A 27,965-nucleotide genomic window follows, 5' to 3' on the forward strand; every position below is an offset into this window, starting at 1 on the left:
AAAACAGCTGCCCTATTCCACCCTGGCAGTGGCTGCTTTTCAGTGGCAAGTAGTCACTCAGGTATGCTTTATGCTCCTGTAACTCAGGTTCAGATTTTGTGTCAGAATTGTGTAGCATCAGCAGTCGTGTGAAATCAGGTGGAGCTTAGATGTTTTGATGAAGTTTTGAGATGAGATTTTGTTCAGGCCTGAAATTCCAAGCAAGAGCAAAGAGAATGGGTATATTTCCTATGGCTTTGCTAAGAGCCTTCTTAATCCTAAAATTCTCTCTCATCCTGGCAGCTTGTTTTATGAGTGCTGTTGCTGAAGGTCTGATGGCTAATAGATAGTTGCCAGCTGGGGAAGTTGGGGCCACACTAAGGTGCATTGGCTTGTTTCTTGCTTGTTGCTGAGCCTTGCCCTATACACAGACATAACCAATCAGGCCTGCAGCATCAGCAGCCACTATCATCTGAGCAGCTTGCTTTGCAAGCAAACGACTGGATAATCCCCCATCATCGCAGTTGTTCCTGTTTGAAAGCAGGTTAAGGAAGCTTTGAAGGGAGCCTGGGAAGATGTGGCTGTAGTAGGCTTCATCAGTTAAGGGGGTGGTAGATCTCACAGCAGAGCACAAGGCGTGTAAGCCCAGAATCCAGAAAAAGTGGCTGCTGCTCGCGTCTGAGGAAGCCTGTGGAAATCTTCTATCAGGTTATTACTTTGTCTCTCAGTTAATGATGCTTAGCTGGAATGTGTCTCTGCATGGGGTGCTTTAATGCTTTCATTCTGTGCAGGCTACATTATGTTTAGGTTTAAAGGGAAATCTTTATTACCAGACCAAAGGCATTGCGAGAACAGAGTACAGAGGCTTGGTCTATAAGGTCTCAATCAGCCAGCAGGGCTGGTACTGATCAAGCAGGAACATCTCTTGTTAATTTCAATGCTGGGCTCTGTAAATCCTCAGAGGCAGCTAGAGCAAATGCCCCCTTTCATGCCCATGCCACACTGATTACTAGGTTGTAAGCTTGGGGGCAGGGTTTGTGTCTTTGTGTCTGATGCATCTTCTAGGTGATGGAAAAAATAACATTTGACCCTTCCAGCAGGACAGGGCTAGCAACTCAGCTCATGGATGGAGCATAGTACTGGGGAGTTCATGGTCTGCTTTAACAGGCATACAATTAAAACAGCAGCTGATGTGCATTAATTTGGGCTCTCCCCTTTTGGCTTCTTGCTCACAACTAGGGGCCCCTTATGCAAACAGTTTGGATAAGGCCTGATCCAACAACCTTAATAGCAAAGGTGCTGTTTCTGGGGGATGGACTGCGTGGAACAGAACCCTCCCCGATAGGTTTGCTCAGGAATCAATAGGTTAAAGTATGTGGATGTTTAGCCTCTTGTCCTCCAATATGAGAGTGTGTCTGCACCTCTGTGGTATTGGGGTGTGTGGGGTAGCAGGCTCTCGTGCCAGGTCCCTTTGCTGCTCTGAGCCCTGTGGAAGCAACAGCTGGAGGCAGCAGTGCCACTGTGGAGTGGGTGGGGGAGGGAGTATGGAAGGGAGGCTGGAGGAGAGAAGCTCTGAACCACTTCAGTGGGTATCTTATCTTGTGTTTGTGGCAGTTATCCATGCAAATTTCTGATGGGCCCAAAGTGGTTGCCGGTAGCAATGAGTTCCACAGGTTCCACAGCACTATACATTGAAGAAAAAGCCACAGTCTATAGGAGGGTGTCCTATTTACTTTCCCCAAACCATCTATTTTATATATTTTGGTCATGTCCCCTCTTTTCTATCTTTGAAAAGCCTGACCCTTCAGTTTAATCTCGCCATGCTGGTGTATCTGTCATTGTTGTTACCCTTAGCTGACCTCCTATTTCTGTCTAATTCTTTAAGATTATCTATTTACTTGTTGCTCTTCCTCCATGTTGGGTCATGAAAACAAGCCCTTCCCTAGTATGTACTGTCTTGGTTGCAACTTCTAAGAAAGTGAATATTTAAGTTTTTTATGTAAATAAAATTGTACTACACCCTTTTTTGGCTAAATCTTACCTTTTGTGTCTAACCTATCTCACTGTGTTGTTAATGGATTAGAGAAGACAGAATTCAGTGGAGAGGGAGCCAGACCGGTGGTCTGGACTCCTGGGTTCTGTTCTCTAGTCTTGTTACTGACTTCTCAGTAATTGACTTGATCTCTCTGTACTGCCATTTCTCCATTTTAAAATGGGGATAATGATATTGACCAACCTTTGGAAAGAGCTTTCAAACAATCAGGCACTAAATTTTAAAGACAGATGTTTAATGCCCATGCATAGAAGCCAACTGGAAAATGCTGAGAGCTACAGGTAGAACTCACTACACAGGTGTGAAAGTATTTATCAAGAGTGATGCTGCTCCATTTTATTGCTTATTAACTGCACCTGTGACTCGGCTTCTGCCTATTGCTGATCTTGGGACTCTGACTCAGGTACTTGGTTCCTCTCACTCTAATGTCTGAGTATCTTTGTTGTATTTGTCCTTGAAACATGCCTGTGAGGGAAGGCTGGGCTATTTCCATTGTACATGGTGGGAGCTGAGGTACGCAGAGGCGAAGTGACTTGCCGAAGGTCGCCAGGAGTTAATTGTAAGGCAGGGACTTGAACCAGGGACTTCCAAATCACTAGGCCATCTTTTCTCTCACCCACTAGTCTAATACAACTCAGCTCTGAACTGCAGACCCTTCCTCTGTTTGCTATTCTGTGCCTACGCTAGTGCCCTAACCCCTGGATGATCTGACATCTGTCAGATGTTTCCTGCCTTTGCCTCCAGTTTCTCCAAAAGCTTGATGATGGCCAAGGAGTGCTGTATTAAAAGGGCTTATTTTCTTTCTTGGGGCTGGCTTGCTCTTTGAACTGTATAGTGGACTAGTGCAGAGCTGGTGTGACCCTAAGGCACCAAAATCAAAAGAAATGAGAGAGAGAGAGAGAGAGAACGGGGGGGGGGGGGGGGGCTGGGGAGAAATCTTGCTCTCAATAAAGGCTTTAGAGTATGAAAAGAAGGGGGTGAAACTTGACAGTTACGCCTTGCAAAATGTCCAGGCAAGATCTCAGTCCACCCACAGTATTTATACTTAGCTCTCATATAGCTCTGCTCAGCTCTCAAACATCTAAAAAATGTTTACTAAGTTCTAATTGTGATGATCCCTTATTATTGATCCTAAGTTTTTATGACTAATTACTACTATTAATGTGGCCCCCAACAATGAGCAGTGCCCAGGTGTGCTAGGGCCGTACAGACAATCCAATCCTGGAAGGGTTAACAGGCCTTTTGAAGGCCATGATCTTGCAGATAAGTCAGTGGGCCTATTCCCAGTGCATAAGAGTAGGTCTTTTTATGAGTAGAGCCTTAAACATTTCTGGGGTTACTGCCTCTAAGAGAACTCAGCATGTTTTGGCAGTTCTACTTTTCTAGGTGGAGTTTAAGCAGTAACCACCTCACCCCAAAACTTTGGGGATGTTGTGAAACATTAATACAGGTCTGAGCATCGAGGTTGTTTTGGAAGCCTGATCCAAATTTCAGGCAGCTTCTGGGGCATGGAGAGCACGTGGGACGTGAGTAGGTAGAAGATACAGGTACAGGGAATTGTGGAATAGGTGTTGGAGGACTGTGTAAATGGGAGCCCAGCTACCTGTGCTGTTGCTGCCTCCCCATTGCAAAATGGTCAGGTAGGGATGTGGGCACAGCTCAACAAGCTCTCTGCCCCATACCCCGCTGCCGAGCACGCCAGCATGGGTTCAGTGCATGTGTGGGTTCTGAGTGCGGATGTCTGGCAGTAACACACCAAGCCTACGGTACTATTTGCAGGACTGGGACAGGTGGGTCTAGGCGTGTCCAGAACGAAAGGCCCGACCCCTCAGCTGAAGAGGGAGGAACTGCCCAGTTGAGGCTGCAGTTGAGTACTGGGGACAATGAAGGAGAAATCAGGAATGAGTGAGGTCCAAAACTTAAAACTCAGGGAACCAGAAGGGGACATTGAGCAGGGAACCCCAGGCAGTGCCCACTGCTGCTCAAAGGCATCTAGGGACTTGACGGACGCCACCCAGAGGACCTCAGCCTGGAGGCATGATACAAGGGAGCAGACACAGGCCCCACAGCTGCAGAGCACCCCCAGTCCAGCTTCCTCCTCCTGGAGTGCTGGATGGATGTCTTGGCCAGCTGAGAAGATCCCACGACATTGCAAGGCCGTGGCTGGGGTGTGTCTAGATCAGGAGGTGCAGCCAGAACTTGTGAGCGTTTCCAGAGGAGCCAGAAGAGGGGGCTGAGCCTGCTGTGCGAACACACCGCCAAACAGTGCGATCTTTCTGCGTGCTTCTTGGCTGCTCATCCAGGGAGCCTTTGGCTGTTCCTTCCCCTGCAGCAGCACCAGGAGGGTTGAGTGTTACCACCCTAGGATTTCAGTAGCAAGTCCCAGAAAAGGCAGAGTCACTACTCCCCTTCGGCTGGAGGCTTGGATGACTGTGTGCTCTAGGGCTGTATCTGCTCTGAGACTGCATGGGTGTGTCTCCTGCCTGGGGGAAGCTGCTCATCTTAAACTCCTAAGGCCATCACCCGACTGCAGCTTTAATCTTATTAAGGGAACATGCTGCTTTATGGGCTGCAGTGCGATTTGATCAGTAGGGGCAGCTGCATTATGCTGCTGGCAAGAGAGCAGGGGTCACAGGGAGGGTGATGCAGTGCTGGGGGAAAGGAAATCGGGGGCCTGTTGTGGTAGGGAATGGGGGAAAACGGGGTGGGAGGGTGCGCTAGGCCTGCACATTGGGGGGCAGTGGTGGTGCAATGCTGGGGGAAGATATGGGGTTACTATGGAGATAGCTGCCGTATAAACATCTTGACTTGTGCTAATGAAATCGTTAAGAGACAAATGTCAAGTTTTCTGGAGACAGCAGAGGGGTTCCTTCACCACTTCCATGCTGGGTCAGTACCACGTCTCCCCCCCTCCCCCCCCCACCCGGCAGCAGTGCCTCACCTTCTCAGGTGTGGAGCTTTACCCACTCTCCCCTTCCACGTACCAGGGGTAGCTCTTTCTTGAAGGGCTTTGAGCTCTGCTGGCAAACGGCTGGAAGGAGCCGAAAGCATTGCAAGCGCGCAGTGTTTACAAGGCGGCAACGCAGCTTATAAACAAGGGGCTTCTTTAACGGCTGGGAGCAGGGAAAGCACATTCCAGGGAGAGCGCGCCTGCTGGGAGATCAGCTTCCTAGAGCAGCCTGGCCTGACTAGAAGACAAGAAACAGCATCTTCACGAATGCTTAATCCTTGACCTCCTCAGAGCACGCTCCAAGCACGAATGCATCCTCGGGGCTCCTGGGAGGTAGGTGCGTCTCGCTAGCCAGACGGGGGAAATGGGGCGCAGAGATGAAGGGATTCGCCCAAGGCCAGAGACAATCGCTGGCAGAGCCACTGGGCTGTCATTCTTGGTAGCAAGCAGAACAGCATGAGAGTCTATTGGGTGTGGTGGGAGGAGAGCCCAAGGAGGTAGAGGAGGAGCCCAGTTGACATTACCCTGCCTGAGCTCCCCCCAGCTGCCTGCTGCCTGGAGCCCCCTCATCTTGATACAGTGCCACAGAATGGCATTGCACCAAATGCTTGGCCACGGAAAAGGACGATACCTTGGCCTGCTCCAGCGTCTTCTGTGGGAAGATTGGAAAGGGCCTCAGTGAATGAAGATTCATGTCAGACCTGTGAGGCTGGGCCATTGTATATTTTACATTGTAAGTTCGGGGCAGGGGCTGGCATTGACTATACTGCACCTATCATAACGGTACCCTGACTTTGCCTCCAGTAGAAATTTGTTGGTAAGTTTTACATCTGGGGAAACAGGCCCAGAGAGGGAAAGGGACTTGCCCAGGTCTCCTGAGTCCCAGTCGAGCGCTTGATCCCCTAGCTCACCCTCCCCTGTAGTGAACACTAGCCAGGATGAGAGACATTAGAGGCAAGGGTGTAAGGTGGAGTTTTCAGCTGAGCTTTGAAACCAGATGGACCACTGAGGCGAAAGAGGGAAACAGGGAGGTCACAGGCTGCATGGCAGGAGCTGCAGGGGAGGGTCTCACCCTGGTCGTGGAGAGGAGCGAGCTGTGATCAGATGAGGCCAAGGTCCATGAGACTCTCTCATATACCCCAAGAGAGACCCAGTGGTGCAGGGGAATGGGGCCACTTGGGAGCGTGTGTGTGTGACAATATTGTATTTCTCTCGCCTGAGACTCAGAGGAGTTTGATTCCTTGTGGTGGGAGCGAAGGGCTAGCAGCAAAGCTGGGTTTGATCCCTGTTTCTGCCACTGACTTAGAATGGAAGTGACTTGTCCAGGGTCATGTATTATGTGCCTCAGTTTCCACAGTTGTCAGAAATGGATCAGTTGGCTCCCTCCCGGGGGTGGGAAGAGGGAGTATTGTCAGGCTTAGTTCATTAGTCTGCCAAGTGATTGGAGATCAGTGGATGGAAGGGGCTAGGGGACTATTAGCCTGCCCAGCACCCTGCCTGCCTCCTGCCTTGGGCTTGTGGGCTTGGCAGGGGAGGGGGCAGCGTGGCGGTGAGCTTTGTGTATATAACTAAGAAAAAGCCAGGCTGTGGGAAGGGAGCCGCCGTAAACAGATGCTCCGACAGCAGAAGAATGTCCCACTGGGCACAGCGCTGCTGCGGCGCGGAGCTCTCCCTGGGCCCACCCTCTCCACTGCCTGCTTCTCCAAAGCCGCGTCCTAGGGGAGGGTCTCTCCTCCCAGACCCAAAGACCTGTTGAAGGTAGGTGAGGAGGAGAGGCTGGGGGCAGGGCTCTGTGTGGAGGGATACTTGGAGGCAGGGGGTTATCTGTCCTGCACACCCAGGGCCTGTCTTGCGGCTCCAGGCTTCCAGGGAGTCTCTGGCAGGGCAGCTCACAGGGGCACCCCAAAGCTCAGGACTTCTCCAGCCTCTGCTGGCAACAAGGGGCAGGGCTGGGCTTGGGTCCCTTCAGAGTGCCAGCTCTGTCTCAGGCTGGTTCCCCCTCCCCTGCAGGGTTTATCGGTTGGGGGGGTGGAGAGGCTCATTGTGCCCAGCCTTGGCATGCAGCCCTGGAGGACTCTGCCCTGGGTGTCCCAGCACTCTGGCAGGGGAATGGCGGGGCCAGGGATGGCCTTAGAAGAGACCCTGACAGGACACGTCAGGGTACAGGCAGCTCTGGACAGGGGCAAGGGGGCTCAGAGGAACGTGCTTGTTCTCCAGCGCTGGGAAGGGATGGTGAGCTGGCATCCTCACCCAGGCTGCCCTGTACGTCTTCCTGGAAACAGAGACCACAGGGAGCAGGTGTAATGAGCATGGACAGAGATCTGCTCACTCCCCAGCTGGTCCAGAGAGGATCAGTAGGGCGCAAACTACAAAAGGGGGGCTGTGGAGAGGCCCAGGGTGGGCATGGGGTCTGGGTTAGCACAAGGAGGGCAGAGTTCCAGGTGTGGTGTGAAATGGGGTGTCTGTCACAGGCTCCCAGGGCCACAGAGATTCAGGGGATGCTACAGATCACAGTGCATCGCCCCGCAGTTTCATGGGATGCCCCCCTGAAACGATGCATGAGGCCTTTGTCCATAGCCCCATCAGCCTTGACGGAGGTGGGAGTGCTTGTGTGTTTGACTGGGTTGTAGTGGAGGCTGCTCAAAGGGGCCCTGTGTAACCCCCATTTGGGGAGCATGAGTCCTTACCTCGCCACTGCTTCCAGCTGATGGATGTAGTTCTCTAGCTCCAGCAGGAGGAACCATTTGGAGGTGACTCCTGACCTGTCCCTCCCCTCTATTAGTTGCCCACGCCAAGGCTGACTGGGGCTGAATTGAGTTCTTGGTCTGGCCCTGAGATCTCACTGGGGTTCTGCAGTGAGGGAACGGCATGACAAACCCAGAATCCCTGCCTCTCTGGGACAAGGGGGAACCCTTCCTAAAGGAACCCCCAGATCAGCACATTCCCTGCCTGTTCTGTTTCAAATGCTGACTTCTTCTGAACTGAAGAATTCTGCTGCCTGTCCGTGGTGGTGGTGCCCCTCTGACTGTCTCTCTCACCCGTAGGGCCGCTCAGCATATCCCATGAGCTCCAAAGAGTGCTGCCATCCCTCTGCAGCACTCCTTCTCTTTCTTTGTCTTCAGCTTCCCACCTCACTCCACTGACAGATCCCCGGCAGTCTGAAGTTCAGAGATCAAGGTAGGATCACCCCACAAAATCTACGTATTGATCCTTCCAGCAGGCTCACGCAGGTAAGTACCCAGGGAGGTATTTGGTAGTCACTGAACTGATAGATATCTGGAGGAGGGATTTAGGTCTTACAGACGTATTACTCTCTGCCTCAGTTTCCCCATCTGTAAAATGTGGATAATGATACTGATCTTCGTAAAGCACTTTGAGATCTACTAATGAAAAGCACTAGATTGGAGCTGGGTGTTATTTATTAGGTTGTAAGCTCTTTCGGGCAGGACCATCTATCTGTTCTGTGTCTGTACAGCACCTTGCACCGTAAGATCCTGGGCCATGACTGGGGCTCATAGGTGCTACCACAATGCAAATAGTAAAAATAGGCAATTGGCACATTTCTGATCATACTCTATTGTACCAGCTTTGCATATGGGTATATGACTTGTATGCAGGTCATGGTGTAACATACCATTACGTTGTTCTGCATTGACTGTTAGATTTACATGGGCTTTTTTATTTCCTTTTTCACTCTTTAAACCAGCATGAAACAAATTTCCTTAAATCACATGCCCAAGCTATACCTTATAATGAGGCTTGGCGGAGTTCAATTTTTTATATAATTTCAATTGATAAGGTCTATTTTAAAACATTTTTCTGTTGGTTTTTTTTGTTGTTTTTTTAAACCTTCACAATTGTGGGAAACTATGGGGTTGAGTGGATCAGGCAATTATTTAATGACAGTAGATGCTGCAATTCAATAAGTGAAAGCTTTATAACTGTTAAAACAAATTGTCAACATCACATGTCAAAATATACAAGTTCAATATCCTTAAACTCCAAGTTCTCAAGCATCATTTTTTCCTATCTGTAAACTTTGATTTTTCATAGAAATATTTTGTAGCTGGTTATGTGTGTATGGTGAAATTGATGGTTACTGACAATTACTGATAGATCTAATCCTTCCAAGCCCACTTATAAAACGTACACCAGAAATCTCACTTATCTATTCTAACAGTGGCAGAATGCTCAGCAATGCACAATATTCACAGATCACATCTTTCCAGAATATACAACAATCATACACACAAACCATTCTGCTCTGCGCCAGGCGCCCTTCTCCCCTGCCCCGTGGATCTAGTTGTAGGATTGGGGCCTTAACTTGAGTCCTGTTTCACATCAGTAGGACGACTCGTGTTTATAAAGTTTAAAGTGGGGCCCTAGTGGAGAATAATGATACTTGGCACTTGCCAAGCATTATTCCTCTGGAAATTAAACTTTACAAAGCAGGTCAGGGTCATTATCCCCATTTTATGGATGGAGAAACTGAGGCACAGAAGTATCACATATTCGTTCATTATTAAACTTTAGTATCTTCCATCCATAGTTCCCGAAGTTCTTTCCAAAGATGGTTAAGTGGCTTCATATAAAGAGCCATAGCCCTATAATGAAAGCAATAACCTAGTTACAAAGGAAACAATATCAACCGTAATCTGATAAATACGGGGTCTGCATCTTCTTACAAGTCCCTGGATGTCCTCCTGCGCCAATGCTTCCTTCCTTTAATCCTCTCTAATATTGAAGTGGCAGAGTCCTTTATCCGACTCTTGTTGCGTAAGTCCTGGCTGCTGACAACTGTGATTCCCATACATCTCCTCTGCGGTATTGGGTGCATGATTTAAACCCAATCATTGGGATTAAATTAACCCCAAAGCTCCCAGGTGCTCTTGCATCAACACAATATTGTTTGAGCAAACTGCTGCAATGGTTTCCTGTGGGATTTTCAGGAATGAGTGCTGGATGCCTGGAGCTGGCCAGCCCAGTACTGTTAACTCTGCCTGCCACACCTGGGATGAGCTGTGGGGTTTAATCAGATTTCAGAACCAGCTGGGTATAGAGGAGAGGGGTTCCCCTGTAAAGGGCAGCAGGAAGCTGGAGAGGGAGGGGGAAGCTTGGGAGGCTGTGAGGAGACTGCAAAGCGAGAGAGGCTCCTGCAGGGAAGACCCTGAAACCAGGGGAGTTGCTGGGAATAGCCTGCTCAGGCAGAAAGAACCCGACAGGGGAGTTTTGGATGATGCACAGCTTATGGCTGGAGGGGAGATTTTTCTACTTAATTTAGAGCTGTAAGTTATTAAACAAGACCCTAAGGAGGGCTGTTGTGGCTGGATTTGTAAAAGCCTCTTTTTTGTGTTTGAGGAGCCAAGAGGGGAAACTGAGTCAAGGGACTGCATTCAGGGCTGCCCTGAGGGGGCACCTGGGAGGAGGCCATTCCTTCACAACCTCCCTTACCAGATCACGAATAGACATATTAAACAGCACAGGGCCTAGTGTGGAGCCTTGAGGCCCCCGCGGATAGCCGTTCACCATGATAAAGATCAACCACTTTAATCCTACTCTTGGCCCCCTGTCTCTTGTCCTGGGGTTGTTCCACCCCAATATTTGCCCACTGATCCCATGACTAAATGTCCCTAATAGCCCTTGAAAGCCTAAGGGTGTGTCTACACTGCAGTCCCAGGGTGACTGCGGCTTGTGGTATAGATGTACTTGAGCTGGTTTTAATTTAGTGATCTCCGCTGCCAGGACAGTGAACTGGCAGTAGGACAGGCTTCAGGGTGGGCTGTCCAAACCCTCCCAGAACTGTGGGTCGTTACTAGGGTGGCTAGCCACACTGATGCCCATGCTGCCCTGGCTCACTCTGCTCTGTAATCTCGCTAGCTCAGGTACAAGGTCTACGTGAGCTGCAGCCACACCCCACGATTGCAGTGTAGACATAGTCTTAGAAATACATGGCTGGAAGGGGCCTCGAGATGTCATCTAGTCCAGCCTGCTGTGCCAAAGCAGGACCACATATGTAAATGTATCCTTTGTAAGCTACATTAGCTCACTCTCCTGTATCTGCTAGGTCAGAGACACCTCCAAAGAGCCCTAACAGCTTAGCAAGACACGATTTTCCTTTGCAGGAGCCTTGTTGGTTAGATCCTAGATCAGGCTCTTCCAGGTGTTTTCTTAGTCTATTTTTAATGATCGTTTTGGCCAATTATCCCCCTTTGACTGTGTTCCCCCTTGATACTGTAGTCCTCCAGGTGTACCACGTTCCTCTCCCTAACAATTCTATGCCCATCACACTGGCTTATTTATCTCTGTGACCTTTTAACAAAGCAGAGGGCTGATGTAAACCCTCAGCCGCTTTGGTGGGCTGATGACATAGCTGCAAGGAATGCTATTAACGATGATAATACTAATCAAACACCATGAAGACCTTTGGCTCCCTTCTGTACAACACAGCTGAACTCTTTCCTCACCGTCAAGTCTTACTACCTGTTCATACCTACTCATTTACCTCCATATATACACTTTTTCTCTCTCGCCATTGGTCTAGCCAACCATCCACGGATTCCCTCTATTCATTCATCAGTATATCTAGTCACCCTTCTTCATACATACTTATCTAATGTATCTACCCTGTGCCCATCCCTGGGGTATCTGGGCCCCTGCTGCATTCCCACCTCACTGCAGAATGTGACCCTTTTTTTTTCTTCCAGTGCCAGGAAATGCGTCTGTCAGTGAGACCCACTTGGGGGTAAACGGCTTCACTTTCCCCTTTGCCAAGGCAAAAGGGAGGGTGCAAAGTCACCAGCTGTAGTGGCTGCTTGGAAAACACACGTGCTGGGCTCAGATGCTGCTGTAGGCACTGTTCCTTTTGGAGCTGGATCCTTGAGAATGGCTGGCAAGGGGATGCAGCGCCTGTTCCCTCTGCAGTGGCAGTATGAATCCAGCCCAGGTTAGCGCAGAGAAAGTTGTTCCTGTGTGATGGGGGCTCGGTGTAATGAGTCAGGTGGGTCTCAGCTCCCAGTAGACGGGTTCATGCTGCCATACCCACCACCACAGGGGCCCTGATTCCTTCCCTTGTTGGCAGTCTCAGCTGACGGGGTGGAGGGTGTCCCAGAGACTGAGCTCCCTTCCCGTCTTAAGGGAGAGGGTCTCTCCTAGCCCTGATTAAGGCACAGGGCAGAGGTGCATTAGGAGCTTGCCTGGTCACAGGCCAGGCTGTCCATGTTGTGGACAGAGGAAGCAGGGCTGTCAGTCTGCCACCTTTCTGTCAGCACCAGATCTGCTGATTTTGAAAAAAAAAAAATCCTCCAATAATTAAAGCTTTATGATTAAGCTGGAGCCATAAAGTAGGCGGGACAGTAGGTAGCTGGGACACATACAAGTGCCTTCTATCAGATGAATCAAAGCCATTAATCCTCTCAACCTTTCTGTAAGAGAAGTATCATTACCCCACCCCAGGGGAAACTGAGGCACACAGAGGGTGAGCAGCTGAAGAAGGCCACAATTTAAAGGAGCCCAAATTATCCATGGTTGGTGGGGTCTCTGGGGCCTTTTTTGGGTAGAGTCTCTGAGGCAGGCGGCTGGCTGGTGATTTCAGCAGGGGAATTAAACAGCAGGATGGTGAGAATGGGGCCACTGAGGGAAATTCTGGCATCAGAGCGGCGCAGAAATCTCCCTCGTCTCTTTCCCGGCCGTGTCGGTAATGAATTCCTCCCTGAGTACCAGTGTGAAGCCAAACAGCAAAGCAACAGCATCCTGAATCCAAACATCCCTCACTGCCTCCTTCCCCACTGATGCCTCCATGCTAAGCAGAGAAGCGGGGAGTCATTGCTGGGTGAGACACTGCTTTAAAAATATCACATTTGAGAGGCATTTTCCCTTCTGCATACAGCAGAGATGTAGCTCTTGTGTAGGAGCCATTTGTCCATAGATCTCAAGAGTCCCCTTTGTAAAGGGGGAAACTGAGGCACAGAGAGGACTGTGGCTTGCCCCAGGTCATCCACTAGTTGGTGGGATGCAACCCAGGAGCCTTGCTTTGCAGACCTGTACTTAAATGATTCACTCCCCTGCCTCCAGATGGACATGGAGCTGCTCTGTTGACCAAGTTATTGGGAGGTTGCCGTCTGAATAGGTTGGTTCCATTTATAGGGGTCTGTCTGGAAAAACAAGCAGGCAGGAAAAAGCCACCCCTCAGCAAATGGCTGAGGATTTTTAAAGGGACAAGGGCAAAGCCACTGGCTCTGGGGACTCAGGCTTGATCTTCTGCTCTGTGTGTGTGTGTGTGTGTGTGTGTGTGTGTCCAGAAGTGTCAAAGCCCAGGAATAGTAGGGTGGGGAATGACACTATAGCAGGGCTTAAAAGAGGCGTGCGCTCTCAAGAGTGGTGTGTGTGTGTGTGTGTGTGTGGGAAGTTGTGGAACCAAACTGAGCCACAGGCACCTGCTGCGGGTTTCTGAAGATGTCAGGCCTGCCTCAGTTGCCACTGGGGACAGTAAGCCGTTGGCTAAGCCAGACCTGCATTAGCCTGTTGTTCTAAAATCCTCTAACTGCTTTGTTTCTACTGCTAGGATAAGCAATATGTGGGTTTGAGGAGGCTGCCTGGTTGCTCTGCTCTCCGCTGATCCCAGACTCCTGAAGAGAAGAACTGCAGGTGCTTGAATCCATTTGGACCAGCTAGGTATGCGTGGTTGATATGCAGGGTGCTGTAGCCTGTAGCCCCAGGACCTAGCCTCAAAGTGGGAAAACCTGGGAGAGGGGGTACACTCAGGGTGGGGTCACCCACTTCTTCCCTGAGCCAGGAATAAAACCCAGGAGATCCTGGCTGTCCTTGCTAGGCATCACCCTCTGCCATGGCCAGTTCTCGGACCAGTGGCTAGATAAGACCCCGCACTGGGGTCTGAACGTGCCCATGCGAGAGCCTCCTTTGAGCAAATGCCTTTCAGTACCTTTGTCCTTCTCTCACTGGTGACGAGGGATGGGTGGGTAAGGCAGGGCAGCGTGGTATGTGTATGACTTCCCTCCGGGGCCTAGAGATTGTCTATTATACCAGCTTGGCAGCCTTGGAAAGGCAGGTATGCTGAGCAGTACCTGTGTGAGAGAGAGAGAGAGAGAGAAACTCTCTCCTGTGTGTTTGAACATCAGTCTGCACAGTTTATCAACTCCTTTGGGCTCTTTGCCTCCTTGCCCCAGGGCAGTGAGGCCTCTGTCTAGGAAGCAAGAACATACCTGGGAGGAGATAACCGGCAGTGTGGCAGCTTTCCCATTAGATGGCGCTCTTGCTCTATCATCAGCTGGGTTGTTTTCATGCCTCCTGGAAGGGCACTGGCGCTTAAGTAGCCAGGGGATGCTAGGTCCCTTTGGCAGCTGGGTGAAAAGTGATGAATGCGAACGTCGCCCCGGGCCCGTGACTCATTCCTTTTTGGAAATGGCTTTGGAGAGCGTCTCTGTGCCCAGCTCAGTGGGGTCATAAGCAAGGAGTCCACGGCACCTGCTGCAGCGGGTGTGAAAGGGTGACATCGAAAGGGTAAGGACTGCAAAGCACATGCCAGGCGAATGGTGTCAGCGGAGTGGGCTGGAGAGGGGTTGGCCTCAGGCTTGTGAGAGGTGGAGGATCTAGGACTGTCTCTCCCCACCACCACCCCCATGGCATAGTGCTGCAGAAATAAGTTCACGATGGGGGTGCTTCTGCCTGGCTCCGGGCATAGGTCTGTGCTGTGAGTTGGGCCCATGGAAGGGCAGCGGTGGGGAGAATCCATCACTGAGCCTTAAGGGCTTATTGCTGCTGGTGGAGTGTCTTGCTCGTTAACCTGGACACCCCATTCCTTTCAGCAAAGAGCAACTGAGGCAGCAGCGGCAGAGCTGGCCAGACTTGCGCAACCTTCACATGCAGGTAACAGGTTGGCAGCAGGGGTTTGCAGCCTGTGCTGGGGAGAAGCAGAGAGCTGTTACACTTTTCTAGGGCAACTCCTGCCATACCCCGCTGGTTCTGCCAAGCATGAGCTGCTCCCGCATTCTGGGTGCCCCCAGGCTCAGTAGGAGGCTGATCGGTGCAGATCCAGTGACCTGCCCTACTCTTGGTTTTGCCCTACTCTTTGGTCTTGGTGTTTAACCCAGAAGGACGTTTGGGCCTCTCTGTGCTCCCCAGAAGCGCCCTAAGCCGTTCCCATTGGCCCCATCAGCTGTTTTCAGTGACTCTGCCCGTTAGTAGTAGTTCACAGCTCTCCTCCCCAGTAGGGGGCACTGTGGTACATCAACTTTGCCTTGCCAACAATGGGCATCTCTGCTCTCGCCAGCAGGGGGCAGTATACTTGGCTTGTTCACCAGAGATTTTGTTTATTCCAATGGCATCTGAATAGTTAAAAACCAGTTAGCTTGTATAGTGACATTTCTCTCCGAGTTGGACCTGAATTTGGGAGGAGGGTGAGGAGTTTAGTCTCCTGCCATGGTCAGGTTGGAGACCTGGTGCAACTTGAGGTGAGTGCCACCCAGCCAGCATGATGAGCTGGGTTAACTCCCATCGCTTGCTCTGTCTCATAACACCAATCAATACATTTGAATAATACACCAACTCTGGATTTCTCCAGCCACCTTCACCTCAAAGGATCCCAAAGCACAGGAGTGTTTATTTCTGTTCAGGGATCGCTCTCCCCCGGCAACGTGAAGCCTGTGTTTTACTGAGGGCTCTTCATTGCCTTGCTGGTTTCTGGGGTTGGGTTTAGTAGGAAATGTGCCGCACGTGTTTCTCTGCTCCACCCCGGGATAGAGGTGAACTCCTTCATGTTCTCATGGGCCTGGCTTCTGCCTTCTCTCTAGGAACAAATGAGCCATTCCCAGGAAGGCTCTGGAAGGTTTTCAGCTGCGAGAAGGCAGAGCACAGAGCATACGGATGAGGTGAGAGGGGTAGTGGTGCGGTATGAATCCCCCCCTTGGAAGGAATTTCACTTACCTACCCAATGTATGCTTGCCTGCCTCCTTTGAATTTAAGGCCAAATCCTGCTCCCTGCTAAAACAGATGCATAATGGGATTCCTCCCTTATGTGGAAAGGTGCAAATGCTCTGCTCGCTAGTAGCCCTGCCCATTTCTCTGCTGTCCTTTTGGCAGAGCATGGTGCTGGAATAACCAGGAGCTCTGCTGCCCTGCTCCCTCCAGCGCCACCTCTGGACTACTCCACTCTGAGACCATGCATCTGCCATGCCCCTCCAGCGCCGCCTCCTGGGAGTAGCTGGCAGCCTCCTCAGCTGTGTGTCCCTCATGTGGCCTCCTGAGACGTGGCCTCGCTGCCCCAGCTTGCTTACTTACAGCTTCCCCTGCGGGTGTGGGGCAGGAGGCCAGGTTACTCCTCGGCCCATGGTGTTAATGGGTGTTTTCCCGTTCCCCAGGAGCGAGGCCAGGTGGCTGGTTCTAGAAGAAGGGAGCTGAGTGTGCAGTTTGGGGACAGTGGCGAGAGTGATGAAGGTTGGTGAGTGAGTCTCAGTCTTTGCTGCTGCCATTCCCCTCCCCTCGCAGAGCCCTGTCTACTTTCTGTCCTTTTGTCTCCCTCCTTGATCCTTTTTCCCTGTCTTCTGATCTCTCCCCTCCTTCCCCTCTTCACTCTTTTCTCTTTCCTTTCTCTCTCTGTTCCCCTCCCCCTTTCCTGGGCCACTGGGTCCGATTCCTTTCCGTGCCCTGCAGAGCTTGGGGTGCCAATGGGGCAGGTGCCCATGCGCTGCAGGCTACTGGGAACGTCTGCTGCACTGGGCTGTGGCGTGAAGGGTCTGAACTTCGTTACATTCCTTCCTAGCCAGTGTGGAACCTGGTCTGGACCCTCTCCCCTCTGTCCGACACCCCACCTCTTTAAGGCAGGGGGTGGATTAATCCACAGCTCCCACCCAGTGAAGGACCACCCTCTTCCCAATAACTCTCCCCTTTGCCCACCCAGTTTTCTGTGCTTGGAGCAGATGCGGGTGTTTAAAGGTGTCTCTTGGGGCATGGATTGAACCCCTTCGAGCTGGAAGAGTGGGTTGAGTTTCCAAGGTGCCCCAAACCACACCGTTTTGGCCCCACCCTGGCATTCATGGGGCTTTTGACCAAGCTACCTGCCTGGATTCTTGAATTCCTTCCTTGGGAGGTCAGTCCTGCCAGGCCTTTGTTGCTTTCTCCCTGCATCCCCTCTGGGTCCTGCGTACATACGTACGTGAAGGAAAATCATCTCCTGCGTTGTTTCCAAGCGTGATGGGACCCGAGGCTGCGTCATTAAAGGCTCTCCGCTCCCTGGTCCAGAGCGAGGCCTCTGCACACAGCGCCTGATATAGCATGATTCTAACTGGATTAGGATTAGCACCGGTTGTTGGGTGGGATAATCTTTGGGTAAGAAGAGATCAGATGTCAGAGGGGTCACACAGGGGGAACTCAAGAGTTCAGATAAAGCTTGGGAAAGGAGTCTCACACTTAGGGATCATTTCAGTGAGGAGGATGGGCCATGCCCCCAACTACCAGCACCCCTTCTCCCTCCCCAACCATGGGGCCATCCCCCAGGTCCAGAAAGCCCCCTGGACCCAGAGGGAGGGAGGGAGGTGGGATCGGTTGGCTGGAGGATCCTGTTGCCTTGAGAAGAAGGGGTATGGGCTATGGAAGAGAGTCAGAGGAGAGGAGCCTCAACAAGCTTTGGAGGGGGTATTGCTTGTCTGAACGGGGCTTCCTGGGCTTGGGCCCCGCCCTTGTGTGGGAGCCAGTGTGCACCATGGTCCTCGGAGCTCTTGGCTGTGACATCTCACCAGCTGTTAGCCAGTGGCCAGGCCATTGAGGGGTGGAAGCCCAGCGTGACCCTCAACAAGGAAGGGTGGGATCTGTCCCAGTGATGCAAACGGATGGGCCCTTCTCCATCCGCTGCTGGGTAATTTGCTACCTGGGGCTGCTTTGCAGTCTAGGATACTTCTGCGGCCTCCGTTACCATAGCATCCCCACTGAGGCAGGGCTTTTGTCCCATCGTTGCCACAGCATCAGAGCACCTCTGTCTTTATCCCCGTGGTGGGGCATGTTATCCCCATGGTACAGATGGGGGAACTGACGCACCAAGAGGCTAAACGACAAATCCAGGGCCAGATGGGGAGTTGGTGGTAGAGCAGGGAACTGAACCTGGGTCTCCTGAGTCCCAGGCCAGTGTCCAAGCTACTGTGGTCCTTAGGGTCTGTCCACGCTGCAATGGGGGGTGGGGAAATAAGTGCAGCCTGTGCAGATATGCTAGAGCAAGCACTACTCCAGCCGGCGTGAATACCAGTAGCAGTGAGGCTGTGATAGAGCTTCGATGCAGGCTGGCTGCCCCTGGAATTACCCAGCATCCAGGGTAGGCTGGTACATCCTGCGCTGAAGCCCTGGCTGCTGCGGTCTCACTACTCCGGCACCCAAGCTCTGGTCACGTCCCCTGATTGCAGCGTGCAGACACTGAGTGACCTGGCCCCGTAGAGACCGCCAGGGAGTTACTGTTTCTCCTCCCTCCAGCTCCTCCTGTCATGCTCTCTGGGTTAACTATGGCCCTTTTCCTTCCCAGATCCTGACCCTCCTGAGGACCTGTTGCTGAACTCTCTGCCTGAGCTCTCGGTGCTGGAGCGGCTGGGCCTGCACAGGTAGGACTCCTGCCCTTCCTCCTCCTATGAGGCTAAATTCTGCTGTGTGCCCAGGACACTGGAAGGTTTCAAGCTGTAGGTGAAGTGACAGTGAGCTGGTGGCTGGGTGAGTCTTGCACAGGTGGCCGTAAGAATAGCCAAAGTGGCTATGGGGTACACATCCTTTCACCTTTGGGTTGCTGGTTCAAATCCAGTGCAGGGTCCCCCTTCTCCTCCTGCAGCAGATGGGAGTTGTTCATATCCCGCAGGAGGCAGAATCAGGCCCTGGGCTGGCTATGACTGAGCAGTCCCCATTTCAGGGCAGTTTGGCCCTGGGGCGAGATGTTCCCAGGAGACAGGTTGCCATGATTGGCATGAATTGCAGGAGGTGGTTGGCTGGTCTATTTCATGGCCACTTCAGAGGGTTTTCAACTGGTTCTAGTTGGAATGAAACCCAAACCTTTGGAGCCCTCTTGTGGAGACAGGATTGTGCCATGGGTGAGGTGTGTCCGCATCAGTCACTTTATAGCCTGTTGGATACGGCCCTGACCAGGGATGGGGTGAACCCAGGTTCAGGTGTCTGCTGTGCCTGATTGAGTTCTTCCCAGATGACTCCAAATCAGGCAGAGCTGGCATGTGAACATGATTTTGAAGGCAGGGCCGGCTCTAGGCACCAGCCCAGCAAGCAGGTGCTTGGGTGGCCACAGGGAAGGGGTGACATGTTGGGCTCTTCGGCGGCAATTCGGCACCAGGTCCCTCTCGGAGCGAAGGACCAGCCGCCGAATTGCCGCCGAAGACTGAAGTGGCGGCGGTAGAGCTCCCACACATTGTGATCGCGGCTTTTTTTTCTGCTTGGGGCAGCAAAAACCCTGGAACCAGCCCTGCTTGTAGGCTGGGGTCCTAACTGCACAGCTATAATGTCAACCACTCTCTGTTCCTCTTTCCCAGTCCCCAAAAACCTTTCCGAGGACACACCACTGATGCATCTCCGTGGTATGACACCGAGGTGCAAATGTCCCAGCCAGCTCTGCTCCTGCCCTGACACTCAGCAGAGAGGCCAAGGAAAGACTCCTCCCTCAGCCCTAGAAGGGGGTCCCTCCAGGGCAAGTCTGGCCCCCCACTGGTGGGCCTGGGGAAGCTTTTCTGACTGGCGCCTGCTGTGTGTGTAAATGCAGGACTTCTGTCAAGCCAGCTCCTGACCTTTGTATCCTGAACCACGCCCAGCTCCCCTGAGTACGCCTGGTTCTACTCACTCCTGGGCTGCGCTAGACTCTCTGGGGACACAGGGTGCACAGGGCTCATTGGCAAACCATGCCCCAGAGGAAAAGGGCACTTTTGGGAACTGCCCTCCACCTGCTGGGCACTGCCAGGCCATTGGTGCTGACTGGGTGTTAGGATGTAAATGCTGGGTGTTAAGCATCGCTGAGTCACCTGCGTCACTGATGGCCATGTGTGCTCTTCCTTTGCAGAGTGGCTTTAACTGAGCAGGACGTGGAGGTAAGCTCTGCCCTTTAGCCGATCAGCCGTGGCAATGAGAGACCGATGCACCCGAGGACGGTCCCCTCTAGCCGCGTGTAGGGGCTTTCATCACCTGGGCTGCCTCGTGCATCTCCCCTTCCAACCCAGACTGTGTGGTGCAATCTCATGAGGCCAATGGCGACAGTGAATGGGTTAAACCAGGGTCCTCACATGCTGCTTGAAATAGGGTTACAGCCTGGAACAGCCCCCTTGGGTCAGTGCTAGCATTTGGGACATCAGGCCGGTATAGGAGGCCACTGGCCAGAGTGATGCTGAAGTTTAGCAATGCTCACCTCTAGGTCACAGGTCAAATCCAGCAGTGACCAGAATTGGTTTTTATGGCCATTTCAAGGCTGTTGGAGTTGCGCTTGACCCAGGAAACCCCTTTTTTGCAGGCTTGCCAATTCACAATCTCAGTAGAGACACCAAGGATTGGGTGGTCTATATTTTACAGATGGGGAAAGTGAGGCACGAGAGGGGAAGCAACCTGCCTAGGGTCCCAGAGCCAGGAACAGAACCTAGAGTTCCTGACTCGCTGTCCTGGCCCAAACCCACAAGTTCATTCTTTCTCTTTTCGTTCTTACCTGAATTCCCCTAGCCGTTCAACCACAGACAGAAATGCTTCACTTCCCCTCCTCCAAACAGTGGCCTTGACGCACGCATTTAAACTACTGCTGAGTTCCAGCCCTGAGCTGGCTGCATTTCATTCCTAAATGAAGTGATCCTTCTGTGCACACCGACAGTACTTGGTAATGCTATCAAGTGCTCTGAGCCTTGCAAAAGGCACCACTAAATCAGTAGATGAGGAAGATCCCTATCTCCTGAGTGCCAGGGCAGTCTGGGGCTTTGCTTCCCAGTTGGCAGCTGCTCAGGTCCCGGTTCATGAGGATTACTGTGTCTCTGGCTTGTGCTCTCTGCAGGGGAGGAGCTGCCAGCCTCCAGCAGGGTTTCCAGTGTTCAGCTGCTAGCTCAGCAGAAGACCCTCCCACCCCCAGTTAGACCTTAGAAAACCACTCTTCCAGCAATGCGCACACGGTCCAGGATCCCAGCTGTGTGAGCAGCCCTAGTGGCACTGATATGCTGGTTAAAGGGCCCCATTCCCCTCTCCCTTTACCCCAGTGTAAACCCACCAGTGTGAGACTACAGTCGGGCACACGTAGAACAGAGCGGGCTGCACAAACTGCTCCCAGTGCTTCCCGTTGCCTGCTGGAGCAGAGCAGGAGGGGTGAGCGCTGAGGGGTGGAGCTGTCCAGGAGGAGTCGGTGGGATTGAGGGTCGCACCCGGGAATGGGCTGGGGTGAAATGGGAGAAGAAGCTTCCCTTGGCTCTACCAAAGGAATCAAATCAAACCTATTCCTTTCCCTATGCCCAGAATCACCTGCCCAGCTCTGCCTCGCTCCTGGTCACAGATGATATCCCTGTCCTTTATGGACATGGATCAGAGATGACCTCTGACCCCTGCCCTGTTCTCCCTTCTGTAGGCAGCGTTCACGCACTTAGCACTGGCCTTCCGCTGTGACATGTTCACTCTGCGGCGGCGGGTGCAGGTGGAGGAGCGGGCGCGGGATGTGGCAGAGGAGAACATTCAGCAGGAGCTGGAGGAGTGCCGGGCAGTGCTGCAGGTCAGTGGGGCTGGGTTCCGGGCACCTTGCTGGGCAGGGTGATCCTGGCTGCGTGTGCCCCATGGACAGCCCGGTGCTCGATTCTGATCATCCCAGCCCTGTTGCCCAGTCTCCCAAGTGGGGAGCAGGCGAGGTCACTCGTTGCCCCACAGGTGCTGATGACACAGATTCTCTTGGTAGTTTTAAGGCTCCCCCTGGCGGGTGTTTCTTTCACTGGGAGAGGTGCTGACTCCTGCATGGCTGTCACTGTCTCATCCTGCACTCCGGATCTCCCCGGCTTTGGATGTGACCGCTGGTGCGTTCCAGGGCAGAGAAAGTCATCTCTGGCCTGGGGAGTTGGCTGGCTCATGCCACTGGCAATGGGATCCCAAGCCTTTTGCTTCAAGGCTTTTGGTTCGAATCCCACCCCGCCCAATGCCAAGCGCAGCTCTTTGGCGGCCGGTGTGCGATTTAGCCTGTGGATCCCACCTCAGTTCCTACTAGCGAGTTGTCCACATCCTAGCACCTTCCTTCAACATTGGCAACTTCAGCAGAGAGGCTTGAACGCTTCCACCCGAGGGCGTCCCGCCGGGGCAGGTTCTCAGCTGCTGTGAATTGTTGAGCTTCCATTGCAGCTGTGGTGACTCCCGCTGGCCTCAGCAGTGATCTGGCTCAGTGGCGGGAGCTGGTCCTGCTGCTGCCCGGGCTGTCCTGTTCCATGGATAGGGGACATGAGGCTCTCCTCTGGCCACATCCACCAGCACTGGATCAACAGCTGGGCTGTTGGTGTGGAACTGGCTGGACATGGTGTCCTAGCCTGGCTGGGGCATCTCCTGGGCTGCCGCTATTCTAGTCCAGTGAGGAAGGGGCCTGGTTCCTGTGCAGATCATGCAGAGCTGCTGCTGGTTCCCCCCCACAGAGGCTGGGCCTGTCCTGCGTCGACCCCAAGCACAAGGAGCTGGTCAGGCAGTTGCAGCAAAGCCTGATGGTGCTGGCAGGGTCTGTTGAGCGGGCGACAAGCGCGGCAGAGAAGCTGGGGGCCGTCCATCAGGTGGGTCCAGCAGCTCCAAGAGCCCAGGGTGGGAGGGTGTCCAGGCAGCTCCCCCAGCCCAGTAGTGAAAGCCCCATCAATGGAGAGCATGGTACAGGGGACCAATGCTGCACTGACCCCCGGGAGCAGGGAGATTCAGTGCCATGAGGCCAACCCAGAGCACTCACATGCTGAGTTCTACAGAACCTGCTCTTGGACTGGCTCCACGGACCCTGGTCCCCCACCTCCTTAGCTAGCCGGCAGATCCGCCCCTGGGCTAGCCGGCATTAGTGACAGCTCCTCTCCTAAACTGGCCAGCCTGGGGGCAGATGCTAACCAGGTACCAACTGGCCTGTTACCTTGCATCCTCCTGGCTCCTGCCCCAGCTCCCACCTCGCTTTGTCTTCCTGCTGCTCACTCCTGGGTCCCAGATCCTCCTCCTTGTGCCTGAATCCAGCTGGCCAGAGCAATGGAATCCTGCCTTCCTCTGCCCCTGGCTGTTGGGGAAGCATGAAGGGGCTAATCTGAACATCAGCTGGCCCATGGGAAGCACTTGGGAGTCCTCAAGATGATGATGCAGCGGTGGATGTTCATGTTCAAGGAGCTGGTGATGGGGAGTGCCAAGGGGGAGGAAGCCCCTGGGAGGCCTTTGGGCTGTTTGAACGCACTGCTTTGGGCTCTGTTGGTTGGCTAACAGGTCTGCTCCCATTAAAGTCCGTGCCCTTATCAGAGCTCTGACGCCGTGGTGATGGGCATGGTCTAAGAACCTGAATAGAACCAAAAGGGGTGGCAGCTGCCCCAGTCTCCCCGGGGAGTGGCTCAGGCTTTGTAGCACTGGCTGTGCCTGGCAGCCTGATCCCACTCTCTGCTCCAGGAGGCACGGATGAGCCGGGCGGCAGAGGTGATGGTGCAGCACGTGGAGAACCTGAAGAGGCATCACTTGCGGGAACACACGGAGCTGGAGGAAATGAAGCGGCTGATCCAGCAGAACTCCCGCAACTGGCAGCTGGCTGAGAACAGGGGTGCAGTGGGCATGGATGCTAGGGAGGGAGCATGGCCTAATGGTTAAAGCGCAAGGCTGGGCATCCGGACTCCTGGGTTCTGTTCCTGGTGCTGCCACTGATTCCTTGGGTGGGTCACTTGGTCTCCAACGGTCTGAGTCCATTTCAGCCAAGGGAGGCACATGCTAGAGTCATTTGCCCCCCCCCCCGGCACCAGGAGTCCACCTGGTCCCTGCTATCCACGTGCCGCTGGTGACAGCTGTTGGCAGCGGTCACAGGACCAGATGCCTAAATCACAGAAGGGCCCTATTGGGGGGCCTAACTTTGACCTCCAGCTCTGAGTGCCTGCGAGTCCCCAGTCCTGGCCGCAGCAGGCAGGCAGGTAGCAAAGCTGGGAATGCAGCAGCGTGTGGAGTCAGTGCTACAGGCCTCGTGGCCCAGAGGCAGGGGGTGCAATGCATCCGCTGTCTCCTCCTCCGCTTCTACTCCCCAGGCCCTAGTGTGGGAGGCTCTCGGATTCCCTGGATGAGCAGCTTTCTGCCTTGTGAGTTACTGGGGCTGCGACCATCCAACCAAACGGACCTTTGGGACAACAGCCCGATGTCTGTCCCTGGTCCATCTGCACTGAACTTCTCTGCTGGGCAAATTCCCCCATAAGCCACTGGGGAGGCAGCAAATCTACAGAGCTCAGGAGAAGAGCAGGGCACTGGGCAGGCCTGGGTGGTTGGTATGTGGGTGGGAGACTGGAGGTAGTTGCCCAAGGTGTAAGAAGCTATCAGGCCACCTCTGGAGCCACCCCCCACCCCCCTTTGTCTCCACAGATGACGGTGAGCAGAGACTGAAACTGCCCCTGATGCGAACGTTCCAGCAGGTAACGAGTGCCCCTGTCCCAGCCCATGGCTCTATAGCCCTGTCTCAGGCAGGGCTATCCAGCTCCAGTATCCAGAGCGAAAGGCAGAGACTTGGCTAGAAGGAGGTGGTTCTCTGGCAATAGTTTGAACATAATAGCGATATCCCCTGCAGCTCAAGGTTGGGGGTGTGTGTGTGTGTGAAAGGCACTGGGCCAGGCCCAGGCTGGATGGCAGCCTCCACGGGTTAGTGTAGGGAGGTAGAGTGGTGGAGTTACAAAGCCTTTCCTGAGGTTATAGGTGTGGGGGATGGTCATGGGCTTCTGCCTCGCCTTTGATCTTCTCTTGGGGTAGGGCACACTTTGCCCTTGCAGCTGAAAATTCAAGGCCCATTAGTGGCCCCACAGTGAGCCCAGAGGAGGGTTGGCCTGGACCGACTCTTGCACCCACAGCATCAGGGATGGTACGGGTGACATCCCCCATCCCGTAATGCAGTGCCGCTCCCACTGGCAAGCAGGGGGGAGTTAAGGAGAGGGTGGCAGGACCTTTGAGTGGGAGCTGTGCCCTATGGGGGAGTTAGCACCCATGATCTATTTGGCTGCCTAGAGCAGAACAGGGGGGACTCAGCACTAACTGAGCTTCCCCTCCCTCCATCCCAGGCTTCGGCACGTCGGAGAGTCAGCATTGCAGTCATTCCCAAACAGCTCACGGTAAGGAATCCCGCTGCACGCTGGCTGGGGCAAAGCCGTGCATGGGATCGCGCCTGCTCAGCTTGTACCTCCAGGCACTGTCACATCACATGCCAGAGACACGTCCTGTACCATCAGCCCACTGCATGCATGTTCATGAACGCTCAGACTGGACAAGCTCGCAGGCTCACTGCCATGTACTGTCACGTAGCCCACGTGCTCCTCCCTGACACTCCCATGCGTACACACAGACACCAGCTCTATTGGCATGTCACACAGCCATGTGTTCCTGCCTGGCCACTCCCACCTGCCCCTCCTAAACACCTCGTGCATGCACAGCTCTGGGCTCCCCTCCTGTTCTGGTTTGCTCATGGTGTCCCTTGGGTTTTGTCTGCAGCTGTTTTCCAGCCCCGAAAGTGGGCGAGCACCGGAGGGGGAGGCGGACAAGGTGGCGTGGGAGAGCAGTCCTAGCACCGAAAGGTAACGTGTGATCATTAACAATAGATGTAGGGACATGCGGGGAGTCCAGAGCCCTCCACTCTCTGCCAGTGTATGAGGCTGGTCAGTCCAGGGCGTCACTGGATCCCCTCTCCTCTCCAGGGAAACCTCCTGCCTCCAGGAGGACTCCACTGATGGATACTTCATCCTGCGCTCGGACTCCTCCAGCTCCTTGCACCGAAGCCATCCACAGGCAGACAGAACTGAGTGTGAGGGGGACAGAGGCTGCTATGCAGATGGGTAAGGGTGTGTCAAGTGCTCCATCAGACCAGATCCCTCCTGAGGTCAGGAGGGAGCTCATGCCCTGATGGGGCTGTGCCACACACCTCAATGTGCCCTGGGCTTCAGTTTTCCTCTGAAGTTTTCCACCTGATGTCAGTGGAGGCCAGAGAGGGGATCCTGCACTGGATGGACCACTGGCCTCTGAGGCTTGGGGAGGGGCAGGGACACTCGTGGTAACACATCCCTGCTATGTTTCCTCCCCAGGAGCGAGCTGGAACTGTGGAGAAGGGGAAGCACCAGCAAGCCCATGAAGGAGGAACCTGACGGGGCATCAGACAGCAGCGGGCTGACAGAGGAGCTGCAGCAGCTTAGTCTGAGGTGAGCTAATGCCATCTCAGACCCACATAGGGCCGAGCCCCTCCCCTTGGACTCCAGAGCCCTTCCCCCATGATGTACTGTATACAGAGAAACTCCTGCATGTGCATCTCTGACCTCAGGAGACCCTTTGCATTTCAAACATTTGAGAGAGAGAGAGAGAGAGAGAGAAGGAGAAATTAAAGGGATGCAGATGACAGCCTGCAATCTAGTCAGTTTCAAAAACAGAATTAAAAGCAGTGTCAGGTCCTATCCTAGCCCCTCTATCCTTTTGACAATTGGGTCGTTGTACAGTTGCCTTGTTATATTCCTTAAAATCTTGTTCTCTTGGTGCTGTGAGACGCTCACCAACTGCTAAGGGAAACAGCACAACTGACTTCACAGCAGGTCATGTACAGGTCAGAAGAAAAGAAATTCCTCTAATATCTTTCATATTCTGTAAGCTTAGGTGTTATTGCTACAAGAGTAGCAAGACGGGTGTGTGGTCTATTTAAATACCAACTGGAAGTAACCCCCACTTTTGTACCCTGTGGCTGGCTGCTTGGTGTTCCGGGGGTGGGAAGTCTGTCTATCTGCTCTGCACCTTGGGATGATAGATGTCCTAATTTCATTCCTGGCAGGACCCCAGCACCCGAGAAAGAGATCCCCTGGCCGTGGGTCTTTCTGCCCCAGCACTACTGGCTTTTCCTGTGGCTGCTTTTCCTGGGCCTCACCTGCCTGGTTCTGATGCGGATTCTGGAACTGCAGAAACAGCAGCCAGCACCACCCCCCAACTCCTAATGAAAGAGGAAGAGGACTCACTGTGAGAGACACAATGTATCATCCTGGGCTTACTTTTAAAAATAAAATAATAAAAACCGGAGGGGGAAAAGGGGTTTAGATGTTTGGGGAAACACAAAGTCTCCCTCCTAGAAGCCCCAGGGTGCTGCAGGAGGCTTAGGGCTGTGAAAGGAGCTGTTGGTGCCCTGAGGTGTGATGGGGCCATTGCCCTAACTTGTACCTATGCGAGCAGGGCTCAGCAGTACCAGATTGTCCCTTGTCAGCCTAATCTTGGTCTGGTGCAAGGATCCCTTGCACTAGGATGGGGAAAGGGCATGTGTGATAGTGGAGGGGTGGGAGGCTGGGGGTGCCTCCAACCAACTCCTTTCCTCCTCTCCTTGTCCTTCTTGCATAGCTGCAGGCACTACTGCCTCCTCCATTGCACCTCCCCCTGGGCAAAGAGCCAGGGGCCCAAGTACCACTTTTACTTACACACTCCAGGTGAGGGGGATTCTTGCTTCCTCTCAAGTGGGGTGGGGAGGAGGAAGAAGGAAAAGAGAGACAGCTGCAAAGGAGATGCTTTAACATATAGACTCCTCTAAACAAACCACTGTGCTGCCTTTAGTTCTCTTTGGAGCTACTGTTTGGTTGCTATTAAAATGCTCAGGTGGATTTGCACAAGGGTCCCATACTTGTAACTAAGCAGCTGTAAGGTTTGTGCACATCAGCTGCATGCTTCGGGCTATGCTCTGCCCCCTACATCTGTCCAGGAGCTTCCCCACTACCATGCTTGACTCCAGGGCTCAGCTGCTGGAAGGAACAATGTTATTTTGGCAGCACCCAGCAAGCTACTGGGTGCACTGCCCAG

General features: G+C 53.2%; 1 protein-coding gene across 5 annotated transcripts; it reads left to right on the top strand.

Moving 5' to 3' along the window:
* Positions 1–532: 532 nt before the first annotated feature.
* On the top strand, positions 533–27,801 carry LOC116829940 (inositol 1,4,5-triphosphate receptor associated 1-like). 5 transcript variants are annotated; one of them, XM_032789061.2, is made up of 17 exons: positions 533–687; positions 8,027–8,212; positions 13,543–13,652; positions 14,804–14,864; positions 15,788–15,865; positions 16,355–16,430; positions 18,502–18,577; positions 20,026–20,053; positions 21,556–21,696; positions 22,595–22,726; positions 23,580–23,727; positions 24,528–24,577; positions 25,214–25,264; positions 25,641–25,723; positions 25,844–25,981; positions 26,228–26,341; positions 26,959–27,801. In XM_032789061.2, the coding sequence occupies exons 4-17, from the start codon at positions 14,859–14,861 to the stop codon at positions 27,116–27,118; spliced, it is 1,281 nt and encodes a 426-aa protein (XP_032644952.1). In that variant the 5' UTR covers positions 533–687; positions 8,027–8,212; positions 13,543–13,652; positions 14,804–14,858; the 3' UTR covers positions 27,119–27,801. The 5 variants fall into 5 exon arrangements, with proteins under 5 accessions (XP_032644952.1, XP_074922093.1, XP_032644950.1 ...); XM_075065992.1 differs by having other exon boundaries at positions 13,543–13,625; XM_032789059.2 differs by lacking the exon at positions 533–687 and adding an exon at positions 5,106–5,315.
* The last annotated feature ends 164 nt before the right edge of the window (positions 27,802–27,965 follow it).

The sequence above is a fragment of the Chelonoidis abingdonii genome, chromosome 4 (genome assembly GCF_003597395.2).
Source record: "Chelonoidis abingdonii isolate Lonesome George chromosome 4, CheloAbing_2.0, whole genome shotgun sequence".
Lineage (NCBI taxonomy): Eukaryota > Metazoa > Chordata > Testudines > Testudinidae > Chelonoidis > Chelonoidis abingdonii.

Bases quoted from the DNA above. Each gene is read 5' to 3' on its own strand.
- LOC116829940 (XM_032789061.2), top strand. The intron at 16,431-18,501 runs GTTGGTGAGTGA...TTTCCTTCCCAG, and splicing joins CAGTGGCGAGAGTGATGAAG to ATCCTGACCCTCCTGAGGAC. The intron at 23,728-24,527 runs GTGCAGTGGGCA...TTGTCTCCACAG, and splicing joins GCAGCTGGCTGAGAACAGGG to ATGACGGTGAGCAGAGACTG.